At 46.4% G+C, this 23,878-nt stretch overlaps 3 protein-coding genes across 4 annotated transcripts; all 3 read right to left on the bottom strand.

The window, feature by feature from the left end:
• Positions 1-5,374: 5,374 nt before the first annotated feature.
• Positions 5,375-10,896, bottom strand: LOC140690607 (uncharacterized). 2 transcript variants are annotated; one of them, XM_072952476.1, is made up of 4 exons: positions 10,570-10,896; positions 7,452-7,602; positions 7,289-7,361; positions 5,375-5,912 (listed from the first exon to the last, which is right to left on the bottom strand). In XM_072952476.1, the coding sequence occupies exons 1-4, from the start codon at positions 10,894-10,896 to the stop codon at positions 5,654-5,656; spliced, it is 810 nt and encodes a 269-aa protein (XP_072808577.1). In that variant the 3' UTR covers positions 5,375-5,653. The 2 variants fall into 2 exon arrangements, with proteins under 2 accessions (XP_072808577.1, XP_072808578.1); XM_072952477.1 differs by lacking the exon at positions 5,375-5,912 and adding an exon at positions 7,037-7,077.
• A 1,285-nt stretch (positions 10,897-12,181) lies between these two features.
• Positions 12,182-16,199, bottom strand: LOC140690604 (uncharacterized). Its single transcript, XM_072952472.1, has 4 exons — positions 15,873-16,199; positions 12,755-12,905; positions 12,592-12,664; positions 12,182-12,380 (listed from the first exon to the last, which is right to left on the bottom strand). Exons 1-4 carry the CDS (start codon positions 16,197-16,199, stop codon positions 12,374-12,376), a joined length of 558 nt encoding a protein of 185 aa, XP_072808573.1. The 3' UTR covers positions 12,182-12,373.
• A 1,443-nt stretch (positions 16,200-17,642) lies between these two features.
• On the bottom strand, positions 17,643-21,502 carry LOC140690605 (uncharacterized). The gene is made up of 4 exons (XM_072952473.1): positions 21,176-21,502; positions 18,058-18,208; positions 17,895-17,967; positions 17,643-17,683 (listed from the first exon to the last, which is right to left on the bottom strand). The coding sequence occupies exons 1-4, from the start codon at positions 21,500-21,502 to the stop codon at positions 17,677-17,679; spliced, it is 558 nt and encodes a 185-aa protein (XP_072808574.1). The 3' UTR covers positions 17,643-17,676.
• Positions 21,503-23,878: the final 2,376 nt, after the last annotated feature.

Here is a 23,878-nt window from a genome sequence, read left to right as displayed (position 1 = left end):
CACTGACAAGATGCAGCAGCCATTGGGGATGGCAGTTACCAGTTGGATTCCAGGTGGAATGTTGGTGTGTACCGCGAGGCTTGTTGTGGCTGTTGGATCCTAGGTAACCGGGCAGAGTTCTGTGGGTGGATCAGTGTGATGGAGGGGCTGCCGCCCTCTGTGGAGCTTGGCTTAGGTGTTTGGTCCGGGAAGCTGTGTAAGTTCGAGATACTGCTGCTGCCCAAAGACCTGAGTTCACAGGTCAGTTTCCAGAACCTTTCAGAGCAGACAGTGGAAGATCTGCCTGTCATCAGCTTACTGGTGAGGCTCCGAGGTACTTTCAGACTTGCCCAGTCCTGGTGAAGTCGACTTTAGGGGAGACACGAAGAGAAGCTGGGCGAAAAGCTGGCTGCACGGATTGAGGAGAGATGCGAACACATGGATGAGAGATGTTCTGCTACAATGGAGAATACTGGCGTGGAGACAGCTGTAGAGGATACCAGGCTCAAAAGACATTCATGAGACCTATTGATCCTCGCTGATACTGGCAGAAACATACGGAGTGCCAACGTGGACTTGAGGAAGTTCCTCAATTCTCTTCTCCAAGAACGGGTCCAAGGTCCCTGACATCTGCAAGAGAAGAGATGGCAGAGATGATCAAAACGCTCCTGTTCTTGGAAGAGGTCGTGAGAATCCACACGTCCCAAGGGGCATTCCCAAGCCATTCAGACCAGAATTCACCAAGCCCAGGTAAGCCTTTTCCCAGGTTTGGGCCTAGCTAGCAAGCACTTGCCCTTCCCTCCCCTCCACTCAGGCATCCATTTTGAAGGATCAGTACCTGAGCTGCAATGAAGCCATTACGAGAAGAGCAAGCCCCTCCTAGAATCAGACTTCCTCCAGCTTCACACTCTGTGAACAACAGTGAACTCCTTCAAGGTCAAATAGTCTCGGCTGAAATCGATAGGAATTGAATACTTAGCTCACACCTAGAAACGATGGCCTTCCGCTAGATTCAGCCAATGTTGTGTTTATGTCTTCCCTGGGGTGAAGGGAGTGTGGTAAGTCAGGGGAATCTTTGACTGAACTTGAATCTGTATTAGGCCTCAGTTTTTCAAGACAGTGTAGGTAAATAGTACATGTCAGAAAGTGAACTGTACTGTCAAAGTCGCCAGTGACATTAAAGACACAGCTTCTGTGGATCGTCTTTCAATTGAGTCAAGCCCCCGGGGGCACTATATCATGGGGGTGCAGACTTGGTTGCGTTAAATGGCTTTACCCAACATGATCGGATGATGAATCGTTCTCATCACTGATAGAAGAACACCTGGTTCTCAATAGACTAGCATAACTGCAGCAGGGTTGTCCTAGCTATAATGCCTCTAGGTGCTTTTGGATTCAAACCTAAATGTATATATTTGGTTTGTTTCCTCTTGTATTTTCCTAGAGAGGGATGTTACCCCTTGAAATGCCAACATTGGCCAGTAGGTGTCACTGGGAGTAAAGGGCACCACATGCACAAGTGTATCCAAGGTTGGGGGTTATTTCATGTTTCCAATAGTTATTTCATGGTTCCTGTTGGTTTCGGAGGCTTCAACCGTAAAGAGCTGACATGACCCCTTTAACAGTTTGGACTGGAAGTTTGCATTCTTTCTGTCTAGGTTTTCCGTAGAGCTGACAAAATGTTACCAAAATTGACAAGTCTGGCTTCTAGGTCGATACAGTGTGTTTCAAAAAATAACTTCATTTTCGTATACTCCCAAAACATGTAAATGAATTCTGTTAAACTTCTTAAAGACTGCAAATGAGATATCAACACACTGTCAAAACAGGTGTCTTCGGACAATCCCTCCCACCAAGGCTGTATAGAAACAAAGAGCTAAGCAAATATCACATTTCTGTGAAATGTATCTGGATAGTGTTGATTCATCGATGCCCAGTTGGCAGAGAAGAAGTGCAACCTGCACTCACTCGCTCCCAGGTACAGAGCAATGGAAACATCCACTCACCCAGCCCTTGGCACAGGACACTTGCCGAAGAGAGGCCTGTTACTTCCAAAGACAGGATGAGGCCTCAGGACACCTGGAAGCAGGAGAAGGCAAAGCAGGGAATGGAAACCAGTGCAGGGTCTGACCCCTGGTGATGGAGCAACAAGGGTGAAACTCTGTTTACCTTGGACGCACACTCTCAAGCGGACAGGAGACATGGGATTGAAGGTGATGTGCTGAGATTTACAAGAGTGCACAGCAGATGCTTGGCTGACAGAACTCAAAGAATCCAGCGCAAAATATCCCCACAGTTGATTCTGAGACCAAGATCCGAGCTGCCAAATTTGAGGTAGCAGAGGCAACGGTCAGTGAGGGATAGGGCTACGGATGATGGCACACGCTGAGTCTCAGGGATCTGGAGTGCGTTGTGGGATGTGGTGGGTCGAATCAAGAGAGCAAACCGAACTGTGTACCAATGATAAAGCAACCACACTGGTCGCGCGGTTGAGATTACCGATATGTCCCATGGCCACACCCAGTGCATCTGCAGGACCAGGGACCAATTGGGCATCTTGCCAATAGAGCACGTGTGGGGCTGAATCAGAGCTATCGTGCATCTGGTCTGAGGGATCCAGGGGGCCTTGGGTTTGAAATCAGAATGAAAAGCCTTAGGATCTGCTACATTCATAACCTGGGCTGGGATTATGGTTTGGTTTGAGGCACAGGATGCGCAACAGCTCTGTGGTTGCCTTCGTGCACCCGTGCCACAAGGATGAGAGGACAAGGAAGAGTGGTCCAAGTCCACAGCGTGAGAAGAGGAAGCATTTCCTTCAGCACTATCTCCCAAAAGCGGATGCTACATTTTGGATGGCACCGGCACGGTACGGCACCGAGGACACCAAGGTAGGTCTGCGGGATCATTCCAGCAGGCCCTGATGTGTGACATCCATGGATGAGCTTCCACTGGTGTTTCAGTAGACAGAGAAGCTCTGGGAAGAACTGCTTTCATTGGGACATTCCCGTGGCACTACAAAGCACAAGCGCACTCTCAGTTTGCTTTTTTTTAAACACTCCAAAATGACATAGAGCAGAATGCAGAGCTGAGAACCTTTAGAAGCCTCATTTCCACAAGAGGAAGTGTCCTGCGCACTTTCAGAATTGTGAGATATGCGTAACCGAAATGAAGTTATGCTAATCGAAATAGTATGGGATGTTCATCACAACAAATGCAACACCAGCAATTGGAGATATACCAGACAACACACACAGGAACAGAATATGGCATCAGTGTCTAGGAGAAGTTGTCCTCACAGAAATCCCATGGAATTGCGTAGAGACAAGAGTCTAAAATTTTCACTTAACAAAGCCCTAGAAGCCTACATTAGATACCTGATATTACCTGACCAGTAGAGATGAAGAAGTACAGTAAAAGAAACAGGAAGTACCATTTTCAGTTCCAAAGATATTGAAGGCCCAGAAGATAAGCTTTCCAACAACTAGACTGCAAAACGCTATCCAGACCAAGTGTTGAAATTGGAGGTCTGGAAAACCCTGAAGAACAACATTGTCTCAGAATCACAAAAGGCAGAATATCAGAAAAGGGGAAGAGAAAGTCTAAAGACGAGCCAAAAAATATCAGAAAACTCAATGGATGTGATCATATCAGGGCCAAAATTCAGCCCTTAGCAGACTAGATAATGCAGAGGGACGCGTGAATGACTGTGAAGACAGGGGAACAGAAATCCCTCGGTCAGAAGCAGACATAGGAAAGCAAGTGCAAACCAATGAAACATTGCTGTTGAATCCTGGGTTAAGACAGGGCATGAAAGACTAGAGTTCATAAGAGTCCCAGATGGAAAAGCAAGAGATAAAGAAACAAAAACTGTCTGAAAATGTATCTGTAGAAAAATCAGACTGAAACGTGCTGAAAGCCAAGAAAGAATCATCTATGCGAATTCAGGGATTACACAGCATCCAAAGGAGGTGGAATCCCAATAGACCTACCAGCAGCTGTATGATTCAAATCAACAAAGTTCACGAATATCCCAGTGATTTAAAATGCACCTGGAGGAAACAACATAGTCACAAGGGAACCTCCAGAGGGGTTTCAGCTGATATCTCGGCAGCAATATTGCAGGACAGGGAGGAGTGCCAGGACACAGACCATATCCTGAATGGCCAAATGCTGCCACCTAGGGTAGCCTATGCCCCATGACCACCATTTCTAATAACGGCAGAGCTAGAGAATTCCACAGACCGGCAAATCTTAAAAGAATTCAGCAGTTCAAAACTTCTTCTAAAAGGAAGGTTGAGAATACTCCCCTGAATAGAAAAGCAGCAAGATGAAATGGAAAGAAGAAAACCATTTTTGGAAATGCAAGAAGAGCATGAGTGGCAAAGAAGAAACAAGAAGAAGGCAAGGAGGACATCAAAACCCTAAAGATGGGAGAGGGAAGCAGGAAATCATAGGTGATTGGAGGCACTCTCTTAAGTGAATCAGCTTATTGGACTCTCTGTTTGAAGCGAAAGGAGAGCTGCATGGCCTGACGTGTTTGCAAAACAAGCAAGAAGCAGACCAACAAAGAATCAAACCAACAAACAAGCACCAAAAGGGTACGGTTGGCTGACATCTACCAAGGGAATCATGATTATTCAAAAGAAAATACTCAAGGTGATGTCAAGGATCATTCAGCACGCATCGACCCAGTATCGCGGCTTGCATGTACTCAGCACACTTGTCTTCGGAAATCAGAGGCGTGCATTCATATTCGTAAATATTGATTCATAAGAGCATATCGTGACCTAACCCAAATGCCGATTTGGAATCAAATGGATTCCTAGTCCTTGATGTAGACTTGTATGTCTTCCGACAGGATGAAGGAATGCCATATTCTACGCTACGTAGAGAAGAAATGTAAGAAGCCTATAACAAAGGCACGTAGATCTGCCAAAGTGTACTAAGAGCAAAAGAGACAGACAGTAAAGTGCACATTGGGGTTGGTTTCATTTCTTGGAATTTCAGCCCCCATGAAACAAATGGATCCATGTCCTGAGAGTGCGGGTGTTTCAGCAGAAATCAGGCGACGCATATGTATTCCGGGTGTACGGATATCATAGGAACATAAGTCTCCTTTAGAGGGTCTCTGTGTACTGTGAACTGTTAGAAAGTTTAAAGACGTGTGAAACCATCAACTAAAAAGGGACCCACTTCCCTCCATTGGTACTGTGCATACAGATCTGAGCAAAAGGAAAGAGGGAAGAAGAAAGGCCCATGGGACGCTAGTGGGTAGAATCACATTTACCTTAGGCACCTCTCGTCGGATGCAGCCCCTCCCCCAACACTGACAAGATGCAGCAGCCATTGGGGATGGCAGTTACCAGTTGGATTCCAGGTGGAATGTTGGTGTGTACCGCGAGGCTTGTTGTGGCTGTTGGATCCTAGGTAACCGGGCAGAGTTCTGTGGGTGGATCAGTGTGATGGAGGGGCTGCCGCCCTCTGTGGAGCTTGGCTTAGGTGTTTGGTCCGGGAAGCTGTGTAAGTTCGAGATACTGCTGCTGCCCAAAGACCTGAGTTCACAGGTCAGTTTCCAGAACCTTTCAGAGCAGACAGTGGAAGATCTGCCTGTCATCAGCTTACTGGTGAGGCTCCGAGGTACTTTCAGACTTGCCCAGTCCTGCTGAAGTCGACTTTAGGGGAGACACGAAGAGAAGCTGGGCGAAAAGCTGGCTGCACGGATTGAGGAGAGATGCGAACACATGGATGAGAGATGTTCTGCTACAATGGAGAATACTGGCGTGGAGACAGCTGTAGAGGATACCAGGCTCAAAAGACATTCATGAGACCTATTGATCCTCGCTGATACTGGCAGAAACATACGGAGTGCCAACGTGGACTTGAGGAAGTTCCTCAATTCTCTTCTCCAAGAACGGGTCCAAGGTCCCTGACATCTGCAAGAGAAGAGATGGCAGAGATGATCAAAACGCTCCTGTTCTTGGAAGAGGTCGTGAGAATCCACACGTCCCAAGGGGCATTCCCAAGCCATTCAGACCAGAATTCACCAAGCCCAGGTAAGCCTTTTCCCAGGTTTGGGCCTAGCTAGCAAGCACTTGCCCTTCCCTCCCCTCCACTCAGGCATCCATTTTGAAGGATCAGTACCTGAGCTGCAATGAAGCCATTACGAGAAGAGCAAGCCCCTCCTAGAATCAGACTTCCTCCAGCTTCACACTCTGTGAACAACAGTGAACTCCTTCAAGGTCAAATAGTCTCGGCTGAAATCGATAGGAATTGAATACTTAGCTCACACCTAGAAACGATGGCCTTCCGCTAGATTCAGCCAATGTTGTGTTTATGTCTTCCCTGGGGTGAAGGGAGTGTGGTAAGTCAGGGGAATCTTTGACTGAACTTGAATCTGTATTAGGCCTCAGTTTTTCAAGACAGTGTAGGTAAATAGTACATGTCAGAAAGTGAACTGTACTGTCAAAGTCGCCAGTGACATTAAAGACACAGCTTCTGTGGATCGTCTTTCAATTGAGTCAAGCCCCCGGGGGCACTATATCATGGGGGTGCAGACTTGGTTGCGTTAAATGGCTTTACCCAACATGATCGGATGATTAATCGTTCTCATCACTGATAGAAGAACACCTGGTTCTCAATAGACTAGCATAACTGCAGCAGGGTTGTCCTAGCTATAATGCCTCTAGGTGCTTTTGGATTCAAACCTAAATGTATATATTTGGTTTGTTTCCTCTTGTATTTTCCTAGAGAGGGATGTTACCCCTTGAAATGCCAACATTGGCCAGTAGGTGTCACTGGGAGTAAAGGGCACCACATGCACAAGTGTATCCAAGGTTGGGGGTTATTTCATGTTTCCAATAGTTATTTCATGGTTCCTGTTGGTTTCGGAGGCTTCAACCGTAAAGAGCTGACATGACCCCTTTAACAGTTTGGACTGGAAGTTTGCATTCTTTCTGTCTAGGTTTTCCGTAGAGCTGACAAAATGTTACCAAAATTGACAAGTCTGGCTTCTAGGTCGATACAGTGTGTTTCAAAAAATAACTTCATTTTCGTATACTCCCAAAACATGTAAATGAATTCTGTTAAACTTCTTAAAGACTGCAAATGAGATATCAACACACTGTCAAAACAGGTGTCTTCGGACAATCCCTCCCACCAAGGCTGTATAGAAACAAAGAGCTAAGCAAATATCACATTTCTGTGAAATGTATCTGGATAGTGTTGATTCATCGATGCCCAGTTGGCAGAGAAGAAGTGCAACCTGCACTCACTCGCTCCCAGGTACAGAGCAATGGAAACATCCACTCACCCAGCCCTTGGCACAGGACACTTGCCGAAGAGAGGCCTGTTACTTCCAAAGACAGGATGAGGCCTCAGGACACCTGGAAGCAGGAGAAGGCAAAGCAGGGAATGGAAACCAGTGCAGGGTCTGACCCCTGGTGATGGAGCAACAAGGGTGAAACTCTGTTTACCTTGGACGCACACTCTCAAGCGGACAGGAGACATGGGATTGAAGGTGATGTGCTGAGATTTACAAGAGTGCACAGCAGATGCTTGGCTGACAGAACTCAAAGAATCCAGCGCAAAATATCCCCACAGTTGATTCTGAGACCAAGATCCGAGCTGCCAAATTTGAGGTAGCAGAGGCAACGGTCAGTGAGGGATAGGGCTACGGATGATGGCACACGCTGAGTCTCAGGGATCTGGAGTGCGTTGTGGGATGTGGTGGGTCGAATCAAGAGAGCAAACCGAACTGTGTACCAATGATAAAGCAACCACACTGGTCGCGCGGTTGAGATTACCGATATGTCCCATGGCCACACCCAGTGCATCTGCAGGACCAGGGACCAATTGGGCATCTTGCCAATAGAGCACGTGTGGGGCTGAATCAGAGCTATCGTGCATCTGGTCTGAGGGATCCAGGGGGCCTTGGGTTTGAAATCAGAATGAAAAGCCTTAGGATCTGCTACATTCATAACCTGGGCTGGGATTATGGTTTGGTTTGAGGCACAGGATGCGCAACAGCTCTGTGGTTGCCTTCGTGCACCCGTGCCACAAGGATGAGAGGACAAGGAAGAGTGGTCCAAGTCCACAGCGTGAGAAGAGGAAGCATTTCCTTCAGCACTATCTCCCAAAAGCGGATGCTACATTTTGGATGGCACCGGCACGGTACGGCACCGAGGATACCAAGGTAGGTCTGCGGGATCATTCCAGCAGGCCCTGATGTGTGACATCCATGGATGAGCTTCCACTGGTGTTTCAGTAGACAGAGAAGCTCTGGGAAGAACTGCTTTAATTGGGACATTCCCGTGGCACTACAAAGCACAAGCGCACTCTCAGTTTGCTTTTTTTTAAACACTCCAAAATGACATAGAGCAGAATGCAGAGCTGAGAACCTTTAGAAGCCTCATTTCCACAAGAGGAAGTGTCCTGCGCACTTTCAGAATTGTGAGATATGCGTAACCGAAATGAAGTTATGCTAATCGAAATAGTATGGGATGTTCATCACAACAAATGCAACACCAGCAATTGGAGATATACCAGACAACACACACAGGAACAGAATATGGCATCAATGTCTAGGAGAAGTTGTCCTCACAGAAATCCCATGGAATTGCGTAGAGACAAGAGTCTAAAATTTTCACTTAACAAAGCCCTAGAAGTCTACATTAGATACCTGATATTACCTGACCAGTAGAGATGAAGAAGTACAGTAAAAGAAACAGGAAGTACCATTTTCAGTTCCAAAGATATTGAAGGCCCAGAAGATAAGCTTTCAAACAACTAGACTGCAAAATGCTATCCAGACCAAGTGTTGAAATTGGAGGTCTGGAAAACCCTGAAGAACAACATTGTCTCAGAATCACAAAAGGCAGAATATCAGAAAAGGGGAAGAGAAAGTCTAAAGACGAGCCAAAAAATATCAGAAAACTCAATGGATGTGATCATATCAGGGCCAAAATTCAGCCCTTAACAGACTAGATAATGCAGAGGGACGCGTGAATGACTGTGAAGACAGGGGAACAGAAATCCCTCGGTCAGAAGCAGACATAGGAAAGCAAGTGCAAACCAATGAAACATTGCTGTTGAATCCTGGGTTAAGACAGGGCATGAAAGACTAGAGTTCATAAGAGTCCCAGATGGAAAAGCAAGAGATAAAGAAACAAAAACTGTCTGAAAATGTATCTGTAGAAAAATCAGACTGAAACGTGCTGAAAGCCAAGAAAGAATCATCTATGCGAATTCAGGGATTACACAGCATCCAAAGGAGGTGGAATCCCAATAGACCTACCAGCAGCTGTATGATTCAAATCAACAAAGTTCACGAATATCCCAGTGATTTAAAATGCACCTGGAGGAAACAACATAGTCACAAGGGAACCTCCAGAGGGGTTTCAGCTGATATCTCGGCAGCAATATTGCAGGACAGGGAGGAGTGCCAGGACACAGACCATATCCTGAATGGCCAAATGCTGCCACCTAGGGTAGCCTATGCCCCATGACCACCGTTTCTAATAACGGCAGAGCTAGAGAATTCCACAGACCGGCAAATCTTAAAAGAATTCAGCAGTTCAAAACTTCTTCTAAAAGGAAGGTTGAGAATACTCCCCTGAATAGAAAAGCAGCAAGATGAAATGGAAAGAAGAAAACCATTATTGGAAATGCAAGAAGAACATGAGTGGCAAAGAAGAAACAAGAAGAAGGCAAGGAGGACATCAAAACCCTAAAGATGGGAGAGGGAAGCAGGAAATCATAGGTGATTGGAAGCACTCTCTTAAGTGAATCAGCTTATTGGACTCTCTGTTTGAAGCAAAAGGAGAGCTGCATGGCCTGACGTGTTTGCAAAACAAGCAAGAAGCAGACCAACAAAGAATCAAACCAACAAACAAGCACCAAAAGGGTACGGTTGGCTGACATCTACCAAGGGAATCATGATTATTCAAAAGAAAATACTCAAGGTGATGTCAAGGATCATTCAGCACGCATCGACCCAGTATCGCGGCTTGCATGTACTCAGCACACTTGTCTTCGGAAATCAGAGGCGTGCATTCATATTCGTAAATATTGATTCATAAGAGCATATCGTGACCTAACCCAAATGCCGATTTGGAATCAAATGGATTCCTAGTCCGTGATGTAGACTTGTATGTCTTCCGACAGGATGAAGGAATGCCATATTCTACGCTACGTAGAGAAGAAATGTAAGAAGCCTATAACAAAGGCACGTAGATCTGCCAAAGTGTACTAAGAGCAAAAGAGACAGACAGTAAAGTGCACATTGGGGTTGGTTTCATTTCTTGGAATTTCAGCCCCCATGAAACAAATGGATCCATGTCCTGAGAGTGCGGGTGTTTCAGCAGAAATCAGGCGACGCATATGTATTCCGGGTGTACGGATATCATAGGAACATAAGTCTCCTTTAGAGGGTCTCTGTGTACTGTGAACTGTTAGAAAGTTTAAAGACGTGTGAAACCATCAACTAAAAAGGGACCCACTTCCCTCCATTGGTACTGTGCATACAGATCTGAGCAAAAGGAAAGAGGGAAGAAGAAAGGCCCATGGGACGCTAGTGGGTAGAATCACATTTACCTTAGGCACCTCTCGTCGGATGCAGCCCCTCCCCCAACACTGACAAGATGCAGCAGCCATTGGGGATGGCAGGTACCGGTTGGATTCCAGGTGGAATGTTGGTGTGTACCGCGAGGCTTGTTGTGGCTGTTGGATCCTAGGTAACCGGGCAGAGTTCTGTGGGTGGATCAGTGTGATGGAGGGGCTGCCGCCCTCTGTGGAGCTTGGCTTAGGTGTTTGGTCCGGGAAGCTGTGTAAGTTCGAGATACTGCTGCTGCCCAAAGACCTGAGTTCACAGGTCAGTTTCCAGAACCTTTCAGAGCAGACAGTGGAAGATCTGCCTGTCATCAGCTTACTGGTGAGGCTCCGAGGTACTTTCAGACTTGCCCAGTCCTGCTGAAGTCGACTTTAGGGGAGACACGAAGAGAAGCTGGGCGAAAAGCTGGCTGCACGGATTGAGGAGAGATGCGAACACATGGATGAGAGATGTTCTGCTACAATGGAGAATACTGGCGTGGAGACAGCTGTAGAGGATACCAGGCTCAAAAGACATTCATGAGACCTATTGATCCTCGCTGATACTGGCAGAAACATACGGAGTGCCAACGTGGACTTGAGGAAGTTCCTCAATTCTCTTCTCCAAGAACGGGTCCAAGGTCCCTGACATCTGCAAGAGAAGAGATGGCAGAGATGATCAAAACGCTCCTGTTCTTGGAAGAGGTCGTGAGAATCCACACGTCCCAAGGGGCATTCCCAAGCCATTCAGACCAGAATTCACCAAGCCCAGGTAAGCCTTTTCCCAGGTTTGGGCCTAGCTAGCAAGCACTTGACCTTCCCTCCCCTCCACTCAGGCATCCATTTTGAAGGATCAGTACCTGAGCTGCAATGAAGCCATTACGAGAAGAGCAAGCCCCTCCTAGAATCAGACTTCCTCCAGCTTCACACTCTGTGAACAACAGTGAACTCCTTCAAGGTCAAATAGTCTCGGCTGAAATCGATAGGAATTGAATACTTAGCTCACACCTAGAAACGATGGCCTTCCGCTAGATTCAGCCAATGTTGTGTTTATGTCTTCCCTGGGGTGAAGGGAGTGTGGTAAGTCAGGGGAATCTTTGACTGAACTTGAATCTGTATTAGGCCTCAGTTTTTCAAGACAGTATAGGTAAATAGTACATGTCAGAAAGTGAACTGTACTGTCAAAGTCGCCAATGACATTAAAGAAACAGCTTCTGTGGATCGTCTTTCAATTGAGTCAAGCCCCCGGGGGCACTATATCATGGGGGTGCAGACTTGGTTGCGTTAAATGGCTTTACCCAACATGATCGGATGATTAATCGTTCTCATCACTGATAGAAGAACACCTGGTTCTCAATAGACTAGCATAACTGCAGCATGGTTCTCCTAGCTATAATGCCTCTAGGTGCTTTTGGATTCAAACCTAAATGTATATATTTGGTTTGTTTCCTCTTGTATTTTCCTAGAGAGGGATGTTACCCCTTGAAATGCCAACATTGGCCAGTGGGTGTCACTGGGAGTAAAGGGCACCACATGCACAAGTGTATCCAAGGTTGGGGGTTATTTCATGTTTCCAATAGTTATTTCATGGTTCCTGTTGGTTTCGGAGGCTTCAACCGTAAAGAGCTGACATGACCCCTTTAACAGTTTGGACTGGAAGTTTGCATTCTTTCTGTCTAGGTTTTCCGTAGAGCTGACAAAATGTTACCAAAATTGACAAGTCTGGCTTCTAGGTCGATACAGTGTGTTTCAAAAAATAACTTCATTTTCGTATACTCCCAAAACATGTAAATGAATTCTGTTAAACTTCTTAAAGACTGCAAATGAGATATCAACACACTGTCAAAACAGGTGTCTTCGGACAATCCCTCCCACCAAGGCTGTATAGAAACAAAGAGCTAAGCAAATATCACATTTCTGTGAAATGTATCTGGATAGTGTTGATTCATCGATGCCCAGTTGGCAGAGAAGAAGTGCAACCTGCACTCACTCGCTCCCAGGTACAGAGCAATGGAAACATCCACTCACCCAGCCCTTGGCACAGGACACTTGCCGAAGAGAGGCCTGTTACTTCCAAAGACAGGATGAGGCCTCAGGACACCTGGAAGCAGGAGAAGGCAAAGCAGGGAATGGAAACCAGTGCAGGGTCTGACCCCTGGTGATGGAGCAACAAGGGTGAAACTCTGTTTACCTTGGACGCACACTCTCAAGCGGACAGGAGACATGGGATTGAAGGTGATGTGCTGAGATTTACAAGAGTGCACAGCAGATGCTTGGCTGACAGAACTCAAAGAATCCAGCGCAAAATATCCCCACAGTTGATTCTGAGACCAAGATCCGAGCTGCCAAATTTGAGGTAGCAGAGGCAACGGTCAGTGAGGGATAGGGCTACGGATGATGGCACACGCTGAGTCTCAGGGATCTGGAGTGCGTTGTGGGATGTGGTGGGTCGAATCAAGAGAGCAAACCGAACTGTGTACCAATGATAAAGCAACCACACTGGTCGCGCGGTTGAGATTACCGATATGTCCCATGGCCACACCCAGTGCATCTGCAGGACCAGGGACCAATTGGGCATCTTGCCAATAGAGCACGTGTGGGGCTGAATCAGAGCTATCGTGCATCTGGTCTGAGGGATCCAGGGGGCCTTGGGTTTGAAATCAGAATGAAAAGCCTTAGGATCTGCTACATTCATAACCTGGGCTGGGATTATGGTTTGGTTTGAGGCACAGGATGCGCAACAGCTCTGTGGTTGCCTTCGTGCACCCGTGCCACAAGGATGAGAGGACAAGGAAGAGTGGTCCAAGTCCACAGCGTGAGAAGAGGAAGCATTTCCTTCAGCACTATCTCCCAAAAGCGGATGCTACATTTTGGATGGCACCGGCACGGTACGGCACCGAGGACACCAAGGTAGGTCTGCGGGATCATTCCAGCAGGCCCTGATGTGTGACATCCATGGATGAGCTTCCACTGGTGTTTCAGTAGACAGAGAAGCTCTGGGAAGAACTGCTTTCATTGGGACATTCCCGTGGCACTACAAAGCACAAGCGCACTCTCAGTTTGCTTATTTTTAAACACTCCAAAATGACATAGAGCAGAATGCAGAGCTGAGAACCTTTAGAAGCCTCATTTCCACAAGAGGAAGTGTCCTGCGCACTTTCAGAATTGTGAGATATGCGTAACCGAAATGAAGTTATGCTAATCGAAATAGTATGGGATGTTCATCACAACAAATGCAACACCAGCAATTGGAGATATACCAGACAACACACACAGGAACAGAATATGGCATCAATGTCTAGGAGAAGTTGTCCTCACAGAAATCCCATGGAATTGCGTAGAGACAAGAGTCTAAAATTTTCACTTAACAAAGCCCTAGAAGTCTACATTAGATACCTGATATTACCTGACCAGTAGAGATGAAGAAGTACAGTAAAAGAAACAGGAAGTACCATTTTCAGTTCCAAAGATATTGAAGGCCCAGAAGATAAGCTTTCAAACAACTAGACTGCAAAACGCTATCCAGACCAAGTGTTGAAATTGGAGGTCTGGAAAACCCTGAAGAACAACATTGTCTCAGAATCACAAAAGGCAGAATATCAGAAAAGGGGAAGAGAAAGTCTAAAGACGAGCCAAAAAATATCAGAAAACTCAATGGATGTGATCATATCAGGGCCAAAATTCAGCCCTTAGCAGACTAGATAATGCAGAGGGACGCGTGAATGACTGTGAAGACAGGGGAACAGAAATCCCTCGGTCAGAAGCAGACATAGGAAAGCAAGTGCAAACCAATGAAACATTGCTGTTGAATCCTGGGTTAAGACAGGGCATGAAAGACTAGAGTTCATAAGAGTCCCAGATGGAAAAGCAAGAGATAAAGAAACAAAAACTGTCTGAAAATGTATCTGTAGAAAAATCAGACTGAAACGTGCTGAAAGCCAAGAAAGAATCATCTATGCGAATTCAGGGATTACACAGCATCCAAAGGAGGTGGAATCCCAATAGACCTACCAGCAGCTGTATGATTCAAATCAACAAAGTTCACGAATATCCCAGTGATTTAAAATGCACCTGGAGGAAACAACATAGTCACAAGGGAACCTCCAGAGGGGTTTCAGCTGATATCTCGGCAGCAATATTGCAGGACAGGGAGGAGTGCCAGGACACAGACCATATCCTGAATGGCCAAATGCTGCCACCTAGGGTAGCCTATGCCCCATGACCACCATTTCTAATAACGGCAGAGCTAGAGAATTCCACAGACCGGCAAATCTTAAAAGAATTCAGCAGTTCAAAACTTCTTCTAAAAGGAAGGTTGAGAATACTCCCCTGAATAGAAAAGCAGCAAGATGAAATGGAAAGAAGAAAACCATTATTGGAAATGCAAGAAGAGCATGAGTGGCAAAGAAGAAACAAGAAGAAGGCCAGGAGGACATCAAAACCCTAAAGATGGGAGAGGGAAGCAGGAAATCATAGGTGATTGGAAGCACTCTCTTAAGTGAATCAGCTTATTGGACTCTCTGTTTGAAGCGAAAGGAGAGCTGCATGGCCTGACGTGTTTGCAAAACAAGCAAGAAGCAGACCAACAAAGAATCAAACCAACAAACAAGCACCAAAAGGGTACGGTTGGCTGACATCTACCAAGGGAATCATGATTATTCAAAAGAAAATACTCAAGGTGATGTCAAGGATCATTCAGCACGCATCGACCCAGTATCGCGGCTTGCATGTACTCAGCACACTTGTCTTCGGAAATCAGAGGCGTGCATTCATATTCGTAAATATTGATTCATAAGAGCATATCGTGACCTAACCCAAATGCCGATTTGGAATCAAATGGATTCCTAGTCCTTGATGTAGACTTGTATGTCTTCCGACAGGATGAAGGAATGCCATATTCTACGCTACGTAGAGAAGAAATGTAAGAAGCCTATAACAAAGGCACGTAGATCTGCCAAAGTGTACTAAGAGCAAAAGAGACAGACAGTAAAGTGCACATTGGGGTTGGTTTCATTTCTTGGAATTTCAGCCCCCATGAAACAAATGGATCCATGTCCTGAGAGTGCGGGTGTTTCAGCAGAAATCAGGCGACGCATATGTATTCCGGGTGTACGGATATCATAGGAACATAAGTCTCCTTTAGAGGGTCTCTGTGTACTGTGAACTGTTAGAAAGTTTAAAGACGTGTGAAACCATCAACTAAAAAGGGACCCACTTCCCTCCATTGGTACTGTGCATACAGATCTGAGCAAAAGGAAAGAGGGAAGAAGAAAGGCCCATGGGACGCTAGTGGGTAGAATCACATTTACCTTAGGCACCTCTCGTCGGATGCAGCCCCTCCCCCAACACTGACAAGATGCAGCAGCCATTGGGGATGGCAGGTACCGGTTGGATTCCAGGTGGAATGTTGGTGTGTACCGCGAGGCTTGTTGTGGCTGTTGGATCCTAGGTAACCGGGCAGAGTTCTGTGGGTGGATCAGTGTGATGGAGGGGCTGCCGCCCTCTGTGGAGCTTGGCTTAGGTGTTTGGTCCGGGAAGCTGTGTAAGTTCGAGATACTGCTGCTGCCCAAAGACCTGAGTTCACAGGTCAGTTTCCAGAACCTTTCAGAGCAGACAGTGGAAGATCTGCCTGTCATCAGCTTACTGGTGAGGCTCCGAGGTACTTTCAGACTTGCCCAGTCCTGCTGAAGTCGACTTTAGGGGAGACACGAAGAGAAGCTGGGCGAAAAGCTGGCTGCACGGATTGAGGAGAGATGCGAACACATGGATGAGAGATGTTCTGCTACAATGGAGAATACTGGCGTGGAGACAGCTGTAGAGGATACCAGGCTCAAAAGACATTCATGAGACCTATTGATCCTCGCTGATACTGGCAGAAACATACGGAGTGCCAACGTGGACTTGAGGAAGTTCCTCAATTCTCTTCTCCAAGAACGGGTCCAAGGTCCCTGACATCTGCAAGAGAAGAGATGGCAGAGATGATCAAAACGCTCCTGTTCTTGGAAGAGGTCGTGAGAATCCACACGTCCCAAGGGGCATTCCCAAGCCATTCAGACCAGAATTCACCAAGCCCAGGTAAGCCTTTTCCCAGGTTTGGGCCTAGCTAGCAAGCACTTGCCCTTCCCTCCCCTCCACTCAGGCATCCATTTTGAAGGATCAGTACCTGAGCTGCAATGAAGCCATTATGAGAAGAGCAAGCCCCTCCTAGAATCAGACTTCCTCCAGCTTCACACTCTGTGAACAACAGTGAACTCCTTCAAGGTCAAATAGTCTCGGCTGAAATCGATAGGAATTGAATACTTAGCTCACACCTAGAAACGATGGCCTGCCGCTAGATTCAGCCAATGTTGTGTTTATGTCTTCCCTGGGGTGAAGGGAGTGTGGTAAGTCAGGGGAATCTTTGACTGAACTTGAATCTGTATTAGGCCTCAGTTTTTCAAGACAGTATAGGTAAATAGTACATGTCAGAAAGTGAACTGTACTGTCAAAGTCGCCAGTGACATTAAAGACACAGCTTCTGTGGATCGTCTTTCAATTGAGTCAAGCCCCCGGGGGCACTATATCATGGGGGTGCAGACTTGGTTGCGTTAAATGGCTTTACCCAACATGATCGGATGATTAATCGTTCTCATCACTGATAGAAGAACACCTGGTTCTCAATAGACTAGCATAACTGCAGCAGGGTTGTCCTAGCTATAATGCCTCTAGGTGCTTTTGGATTCAAACCTAAATGTATATATTTGGTTTGTTTCCTCTTGTATTTTCCTAGAGAGGGATGTTACCCCTTGAAATGCCAACATTGGCCAGTAGGTGTCACTGGGAGTAAAGGGCACCACATGCACAAGTGTATCCAAGGTTGGGGGTTATTTCATGTTTCCAATAGTTATTTCATGGTTCCTGTTGGTTTCGGAGGCTTCAACCGTAAAGAGCTGACATGACCCCTTTAACAGTTTGGACTGGAAGTTTGCATTCTTTCTGTCTAGGTTTTCCGTAGAGCTGACAAAATGTTACCAAAATTGACAAGTCTGGCTTCTAGGTCGATACAGTGTGTTTCAAAAAATAACTTGATTTTCGTATACTCCCAAAACATGTAAATGAATTCTGTTAAACTTCTTAAAGACTGCAAATGAGATATCAACACACTGTCAAAACAGGTGTCTTCGGACAATCCCTCCCACCAAGGCTGTATAGAAACAAAGAGCTAAGCAAATATCACATTTCTGTGAAATGTATCTGGATAGTGTTGATTCATCGATGCCCAGTTGGCAGAGAAGAAGTGCAACCTGCACTCACTCGCTCCCAGGTACAGAGCAATGGAAACATCCACTCACCCAGCCCTTGGCACAGGACACTTGCCGAAGAGAGGCCTGTTACTTCCAAAGACAGGATGAGGCCTCAGGACACCTGGAAGCAGGAGAAGGCAAAGCAGGGAATGGAAACCAGTGCAGGGTCTGACCCCTGGTGATGGAGCAACAAGGGTGAAACTCTGTTTACCTTGGACGCACACTCTCAAGCGGACAGGAGACATGGGATTGAAGGTGATGTGCTGAGATTTACAAGAGTGCACAGCAGATGCTTGGCTGACAGAACTCAAAGAATCCAGCGCAAAATATCCCCACAGTTGATTCTGAGACCAAGATCCGAGCTGCCAAATTTGAGGTAGCAGAGGCAACGGTCAGTGAGGGATAGGGCTACGGATGATGGCACACGCTGAGTCTCAGGGATCTGGAGTGCGTTGTGGGATGTGGTGGGTCGAATCAAGAGAGCAAACCGAACTGTGTACCAATGATAAAGCAACCACACTGGTCGCGCGGTTGAGATTACCGATATGTCCCATGGCCACACCCAGTGCATCTGCAGGACCAGGGACAAATTGGGCATCTTGCCAATAGAGCACGTGTGGGGCTGAATCAGAGCTATCGTGCATCTGGTCTGAGGGATCCAGGGGGCCTTGGGTTTGAAATCAGAATGAAAAGCCTTAGGATCTGCTACATTCATAACCTGGGCTGGGATTATGGTTTGGTTTGAGGCACAGGATGCGCAACAGCTCTGTGGTTGCCTTCGTGCACCCGTGCCACAAGGATGAGAGGACAAGGAAGAGTGGTCCAAGTCCACAGCGTGAGAAGAGGAAGCATTTCCTTCAGCACTATCTCCCAAAAGCGGATGCTACATTTTGGATGGCACCGGCATGGTACGGCACCGAGGACACCAAGGTAGGTCTGCGGGATCATTCCAGCAGGCCCTGATGTGTGACATCCATGGATGAGCTTCCACTGGTGTTTCAGTAGACAGAGAAGCTCTGGGAAGAACTGCTTTCATTGGGACATTCCCGTGGCACTACAAAGCACAAGCGCACTCTCAGTTTGCTTTTTTTTAAACACTCCAAAATGACATAGAGCAGAATGCAGAGCTGAGAACCTTTAGAAGCCTCATTTCCACAAGAGGAAGTGTCCTGCGCACTTTCAGAATTGTGAGATATGCGTAATCGAAATGAAGTTATGCTAATCGAAATAGTATGGGATGTTCATCACAACAAATGCAACACCAGCAATTGGAGATATACCAGACAACACACACAGGAACAGAATATGGCATCAATGTCTAGGAGAAGTTGTCCTCACAGAAATCCCATGGAATTGCGTAGAGACAAGAGTCTAAAATTTTCACTTAACAAAGCCCTAGAAGTCTACATTAGATACCTGATATTACCTGACCAGTAGAGATGAAGAAGTACAGTAAAAGAAACAGGAAGTACCATTTTCAGTTCCAAAGATATTGAAGGCCCAGAAGATAAGCTTTCAAACAACTAGACTGCAAAACGCTATCCAGACCAAGTGTTGAAATTGGAGGTCTGGAAAACCCTGAAGAACAACATTGTCTCAGAATCACAAAAGGCAGAATATCAGAAAAGGGGAAGAGAAAGTCTAAAGACGAGCCAAAAAATATCAGAAAACTCAATGGATGTGATCATATCAGGGCCAAAATTCAGCCCTTAGCAGACTAGATAATGCAGAGGGACGCGTGAATGACTGTGAAGACAGGGGAACAGAAATCCCTCGGTCAGAAGCAGACATAGGAAAGCAAGTGCAAACCAATGAAACATTGCTGTTGAATCCTGGGTTAAGACAGGGCATGAAAGACTAGAGTTCATAAGAGTCCCAGATGGAAAAGCAAGAGATAAAGAAACAAAAACTGTCTGAAAATGTATCTGTAGAAAAATCAGACTGAAACGTGCTGAAAGCCAAGAAAGAATCATCTATGTGAATTCAGGGATTACACAGCATCCAAAGGAGGTGGAATCCCAATAGACCTACCAGCAGCTGTATGATTCAAATCAACAAAGTTCACGAATATCCCAGTGATTTAAAATGCACCTGGAGGAAACAACATAGTCACAAGGGAACCTCCAGAGGGGTTTCAGCTGATATCTCGGCAGCAATATTGCAGGACAGGGAGGAGTGCCAGGACACAGACCATATCCTGAATGGCCAAATGCTGCCAACTACGGTAGCCTATGCCCCATGACCACCGTTTCTAATAACGGCAGAGCTAGAGAATTCCACAGACCGGCAAATCTTAAAAGAATTCAGCAGTTCAAAACTTCTTCTAAAAGGAAGGTTGAGAATACTCCCCTGAATAGAAAAGCAGCAAGATGAAATGGAAGGAAGAAAACCATTATTGGAAATGCAAGAAGAGCATGAGTGGCAAAGAAGAAACAAGAAGAAGGCAAGGAGGACATCAAAACCCTAAAGATGGGAGAGGGAAGCAGGAAATCATAGGTGATTGGAAGCACTCTCTTAAGTGAATCAGCTTATTGGACTCTCTGTTTGAAGCGAAAGGAGAGCTGCATGGCCTGACGTGTTTGCAAAACAAGCAAGAAGCAGACCAACAAAGAATCAAACCAACAAACAAGCACCAAAAGGGTACGGTTGGCTGACATCTACCAAGGGAATCATGATTATTCAAAAGAAAATACTCAAGGTGATGTCAAGGATCATTCAGCACGCATCGACCCAGTATCGCGGCTTGCATGTACTCAGCACACTTGTCTTCGCAAATCAGAGGCGTGCATTCATATTCGTAAATATTGATTCATAAGAGCATATCGTGACCTAACCCAAATGCCGATTTGGAATCAAATGGATTCCTAGTCCGTGATGTAGACTTGTATGTCTTCCGACAGGATGAAGGAATGCCATATTCTACGCTACGTAGAGAAGAAATGTAAGAAGCCTATAACAAAGGCACGTAGATCTGCCAAAGTGTACTAAGAGCAAAAGAGACAGACAGTAAAGTGCACATTGGGGTTGGTTTCATTTCTTGGAATTTCAGCCCCCATGAAACAAATGGATCCATGTCCTGAGAGTGCGGGTGTTTCAGCAGAAATCAGGCGACGCATATGTATTCCGGGTGTACGGATATCATAGGAACATAAGTCTCCTTTAGAGGGTCTCTGTGTACTGTGAACTGTTAGAAAGTTTAAAGACGTGTGAAACCATCAACTAAAAAGGGACCCACTTCCCTCCATTGGTACTGTGCATACAGATCTGAGCAAAAGGAAAGAGGGAAGAAGAAAGGCCCATGGGACGCTAGTGGGTAGAATCACATTTACCTTAGGCACCTCTCGTCGGATGCAGCCCCTCCCCCAACACTGACAAGATGCAGCAGCCATTGGGGATGGCAGGTACCGGTTGGATTCCAGGTGGAATGTTGGTGTGTACCGCGAGGCTTGTTGTGGCTGTTGGATCCTAGGTAACCGGGCAGAGTTCTGTGGGTGGATCAGTGTGATGGAGGGGCTGCCGCCCTCTGTGGAGCTTGGCTTAGGTGTTTGGTCCGGGAAGCTGTGTAAGTTCGAGATACTGCTGCTGCCCAAAGACCTGAGTTCACAGGTCAGTTTCCAGAACCTTTCAGAGCAGACAGTGGAAGATCTGCCTGTCATCAGCTTACTGGTGAGGCTCCGAGGTACTTTCAGACTTGCCCAGTCCTGCTGAAGTCGACTTTAGGGGAGACACGAAGAGAAGCTGGGCGAAAAGCTGGCTGCACGGATTGAGGAGAGATGCGAACACATGGATGAGAGATGTTCTGCTACAATGGAGAATACTGGCGTGGAGACAGCTGTAGAGGATACCAGGCTCAAAAGACATTCATGAGACCTATTGATCCTCGCTGATACTGGCAGAAACATACGGAGTGCCAACGTGGACTTGAGGAAGTTCCTCAATTCTCTTCTCCAAGAACGGGTCCAAGGTCCCTGACATCTGCAAGAGAAGAGATGGCAGAGATGATCAAAACGCTCCTGTTCTTGGAAGAGGTCGTGAGAATCCACACGTCCCAAGGGGCATTCCCAAGCCATTCAGACCAGAATTCACCAAGCCCAGGTAAGCCTTTTCCCAGGTTTGGGCCTAGCTAGCAAGCACTTGCCCTTCCCTCCCCTCCACTCAGGCATCCATTTTGAAGGATCAGTACCTGAGCTGCAATGAAGCCATTACGAGAAGAGCAAGCCCCTCCTACAATCAGACTTCCTCCAGCTTCACACTCTGTGAACAACAGTGAACTCCTTCAAGGTCAAATAGTCTCGGCTGAAATCGATAGGAATTGAATACTTAGCTCACACCTAGAAACGATGGCCTTCCGCTAGATTCAGCCAATGTTGTGTTTATGTCTTCCCTGGGGTGAAGGGAGTGTGGTAAGTCAGGGGAATCTTTGACTGAACTTGAATCTGTATTAGGCCTCAGTTTTTCAAGACAGTATAGGTAAATAGTACATGTCAGAAAGTGAACTGTACTGTCAAAGTCGCCAGTGACATTAAAGACACAGCTTCTGTGGATCGTCTTTCAATTGAGTCAAGCCCCCGGGGGCACTATATCATGGGGGTGCAGACTTGGTTGCGTTAAATGGCTTTACCCAACATGATCGGATGATTAATCGTTCTCATCACTGATAGAAGAACACCTGGTTCTCAATAGACTAGCATAACTGCAGCAGGGTTGTCCTAGCTATAATGCCTCTAGGTGCTTTTGGATTCAAACCTAAATGTATATATTTGGTTTGTTTCCTCTTGTATTTTCCTAGAGAGGGATGTTACCCCTTGAAATGCCAACATTGGCCAGTAGGTGTCACTGGGAGTAAAGGGCACCACATGCACAAGTGTATCCAAGGTTGGGGGTTATTTCATGTTTCCAATAGTTATTTCATGGTTCCTGTTGGTTTCGGAGGCTTCAACCGTAAAGAGCTGACATGACCCCTTTAACAGTTTGGACTGGAAGTTTGCATTCTTTCTGTCTAGGTTTTCCGTAGAGCTGACAAAATGTTACCAAAATTGACAAGTCTGGCTTCTAGGTCGATACAGTGTGTTTCAAAAAATAACTTGATTTTCGTATACTCCCAAAACATGTAAATGAATTCTGTTAAACTTCTTAAAGACTGCAAATGAGATATCAACACACTGTCAAAACAGGTGTCTTCGGACAATCCCTCCCACCAAGGCTGTATAGAAACAAAGAGCTAAGCAAATATCACATTTCTGTGAAATGTATCTGGATAGTGTTGATTCATCGATGCCCAGTTGGCAGAGAAGAAGTGCAACCTGCACTCACTCGCTCCCAGGTACAGAGCAATGGAAACATCCACTCACCCAGCCCTTGGCACAGGACACTTGCCGAAGAGAGGCCTGTTACTTCCAAAGACAGGATGAGGCCTCAGGACACCTGGAAGCAGGAGAAGGCAAAGCAGGGAATGGAAACCAGTGCAGGGTCTGACCCCTGGTGATGGAGCAACAAGGGTGAAACTCTGTTTACCTTGGACGCACACTCTCAAGCGGACAGGAGACATGGGATTGAAGGTGATGTGCTGAGATTTACAAGAGTGCACAGCAGATGCTTGGCTGACAGAACTCAAAGAATCCAGCGCAAAATATCCCCACAGTTGATTCTGAGACCAAGATCCGAGCTGCCAAATTTGAGGTAGCAGAGGCAACGGTCAGTGAGGGATAGGGCTACGGATGATGGCACACGCTGAGTCTCAGGGATCTGGAGTGCGTTGTGGGATGTGGTGGGTCGAATCAAGAGAGCAAACCGAACTGTGTACCAATGATAAAGCAACCACACTGGTCGCGCGGTTGAGATTACCGATATGTCCCATGGCCACACCCAGTGCATCTGCAGGACCAGGGACCAATTGGGCATCTTGCCAATAGAGCACGTGTGGGGCTGAATCAGAGCTATCGTGCATCTGGTCTGAGGGATCCAGGGGGCCTTGGGTTTGAAATCAGAATGAAAAGCCTTAGGATCTGCTACATTCATAACCTGGGCTGGGA

This window comes from Vicugna pacos, chromosome 31 (assembly GCF_048564905.1).
Source record: "Vicugna pacos chromosome 31, VicPac4, whole genome shotgun sequence".
Classification (NCBI taxonomy): domain Eukaryota; kingdom Metazoa; phylum Chordata; class Mammalia; order Artiodactyla; family Camelidae; genus Vicugna; species Vicugna pacos.
This window is presented reverse-complemented; position numbering and strand designations above follow the sequence as displayed.

Excerpts from the sequence above, each read along its gene's own strand:
- LOC140690607 (XM_072952476.1), bottom strand. The coding sequence starts at position 10,896 with ATGACAGGCAGATCTTCCACTGTCTGCTCTGAAAGGTTCTGGAAACTG. Across the intron at positions 7,603-10,569 it reads TCCGACGAGAGGTGCCTAAG|CTCGGATCTTGGTCTCAGAA; the intron begins GTAAATGTGATT and ends CAAATTTGGCAG. Across the intron at positions 5,913-7,288 it reads TGTCCTGTGCCAAGGGCTGG|ATGTCAGGGACCTTGGACCC; the intron begins GTGAGTGGATGT and ends CTTCTCTTGCAG.
- LOC140690604 (XM_072952472.1), bottom strand. The coding sequence starts at position 16,199 with ATGACAGGCAGATCTTCCACTGTCTGCTCTGAAAGGTTCTGGAAACTG. Across the intron at positions 12,906-15,872 it reads TCCGACGAGAGGTGCCTAAG|CTCGGATCTTGGTCTCAGAA; the intron begins GTAAATGTGATT and ends CAAATTTGGCAG. Across the intron at positions 12,665-12,754 it reads CTTGAGAGTGTGCGTCCAAG|GTGTCCTGAGGCCTCATCCT; the intron begins GTAAACAGAGTT and ends TCCTGCTTCCAG.
- LOC140690605 (XM_072952473.1), bottom strand. The coding sequence starts at position 21,502 with ATGACAGGCAGATCTTCCACTGTCTGCTCTGAAAGGTTCTGGAAACTG. Across the intron at positions 18,209-21,175 it reads TCCGACGAGAGGTGCCTAAG|CTCGGATCTTGGTCTCAGAA; the intron begins GTAAATGTGATT and ends CAAATTTGGCAG. Across the intron at positions 17,968-18,057 it reads CTTGAGAGTGTGCGTCCAAG|GTGTCCTGAGGCCTCATCCT; the intron begins GTAAACAGAGTT and ends TCCTGCTTCCAG.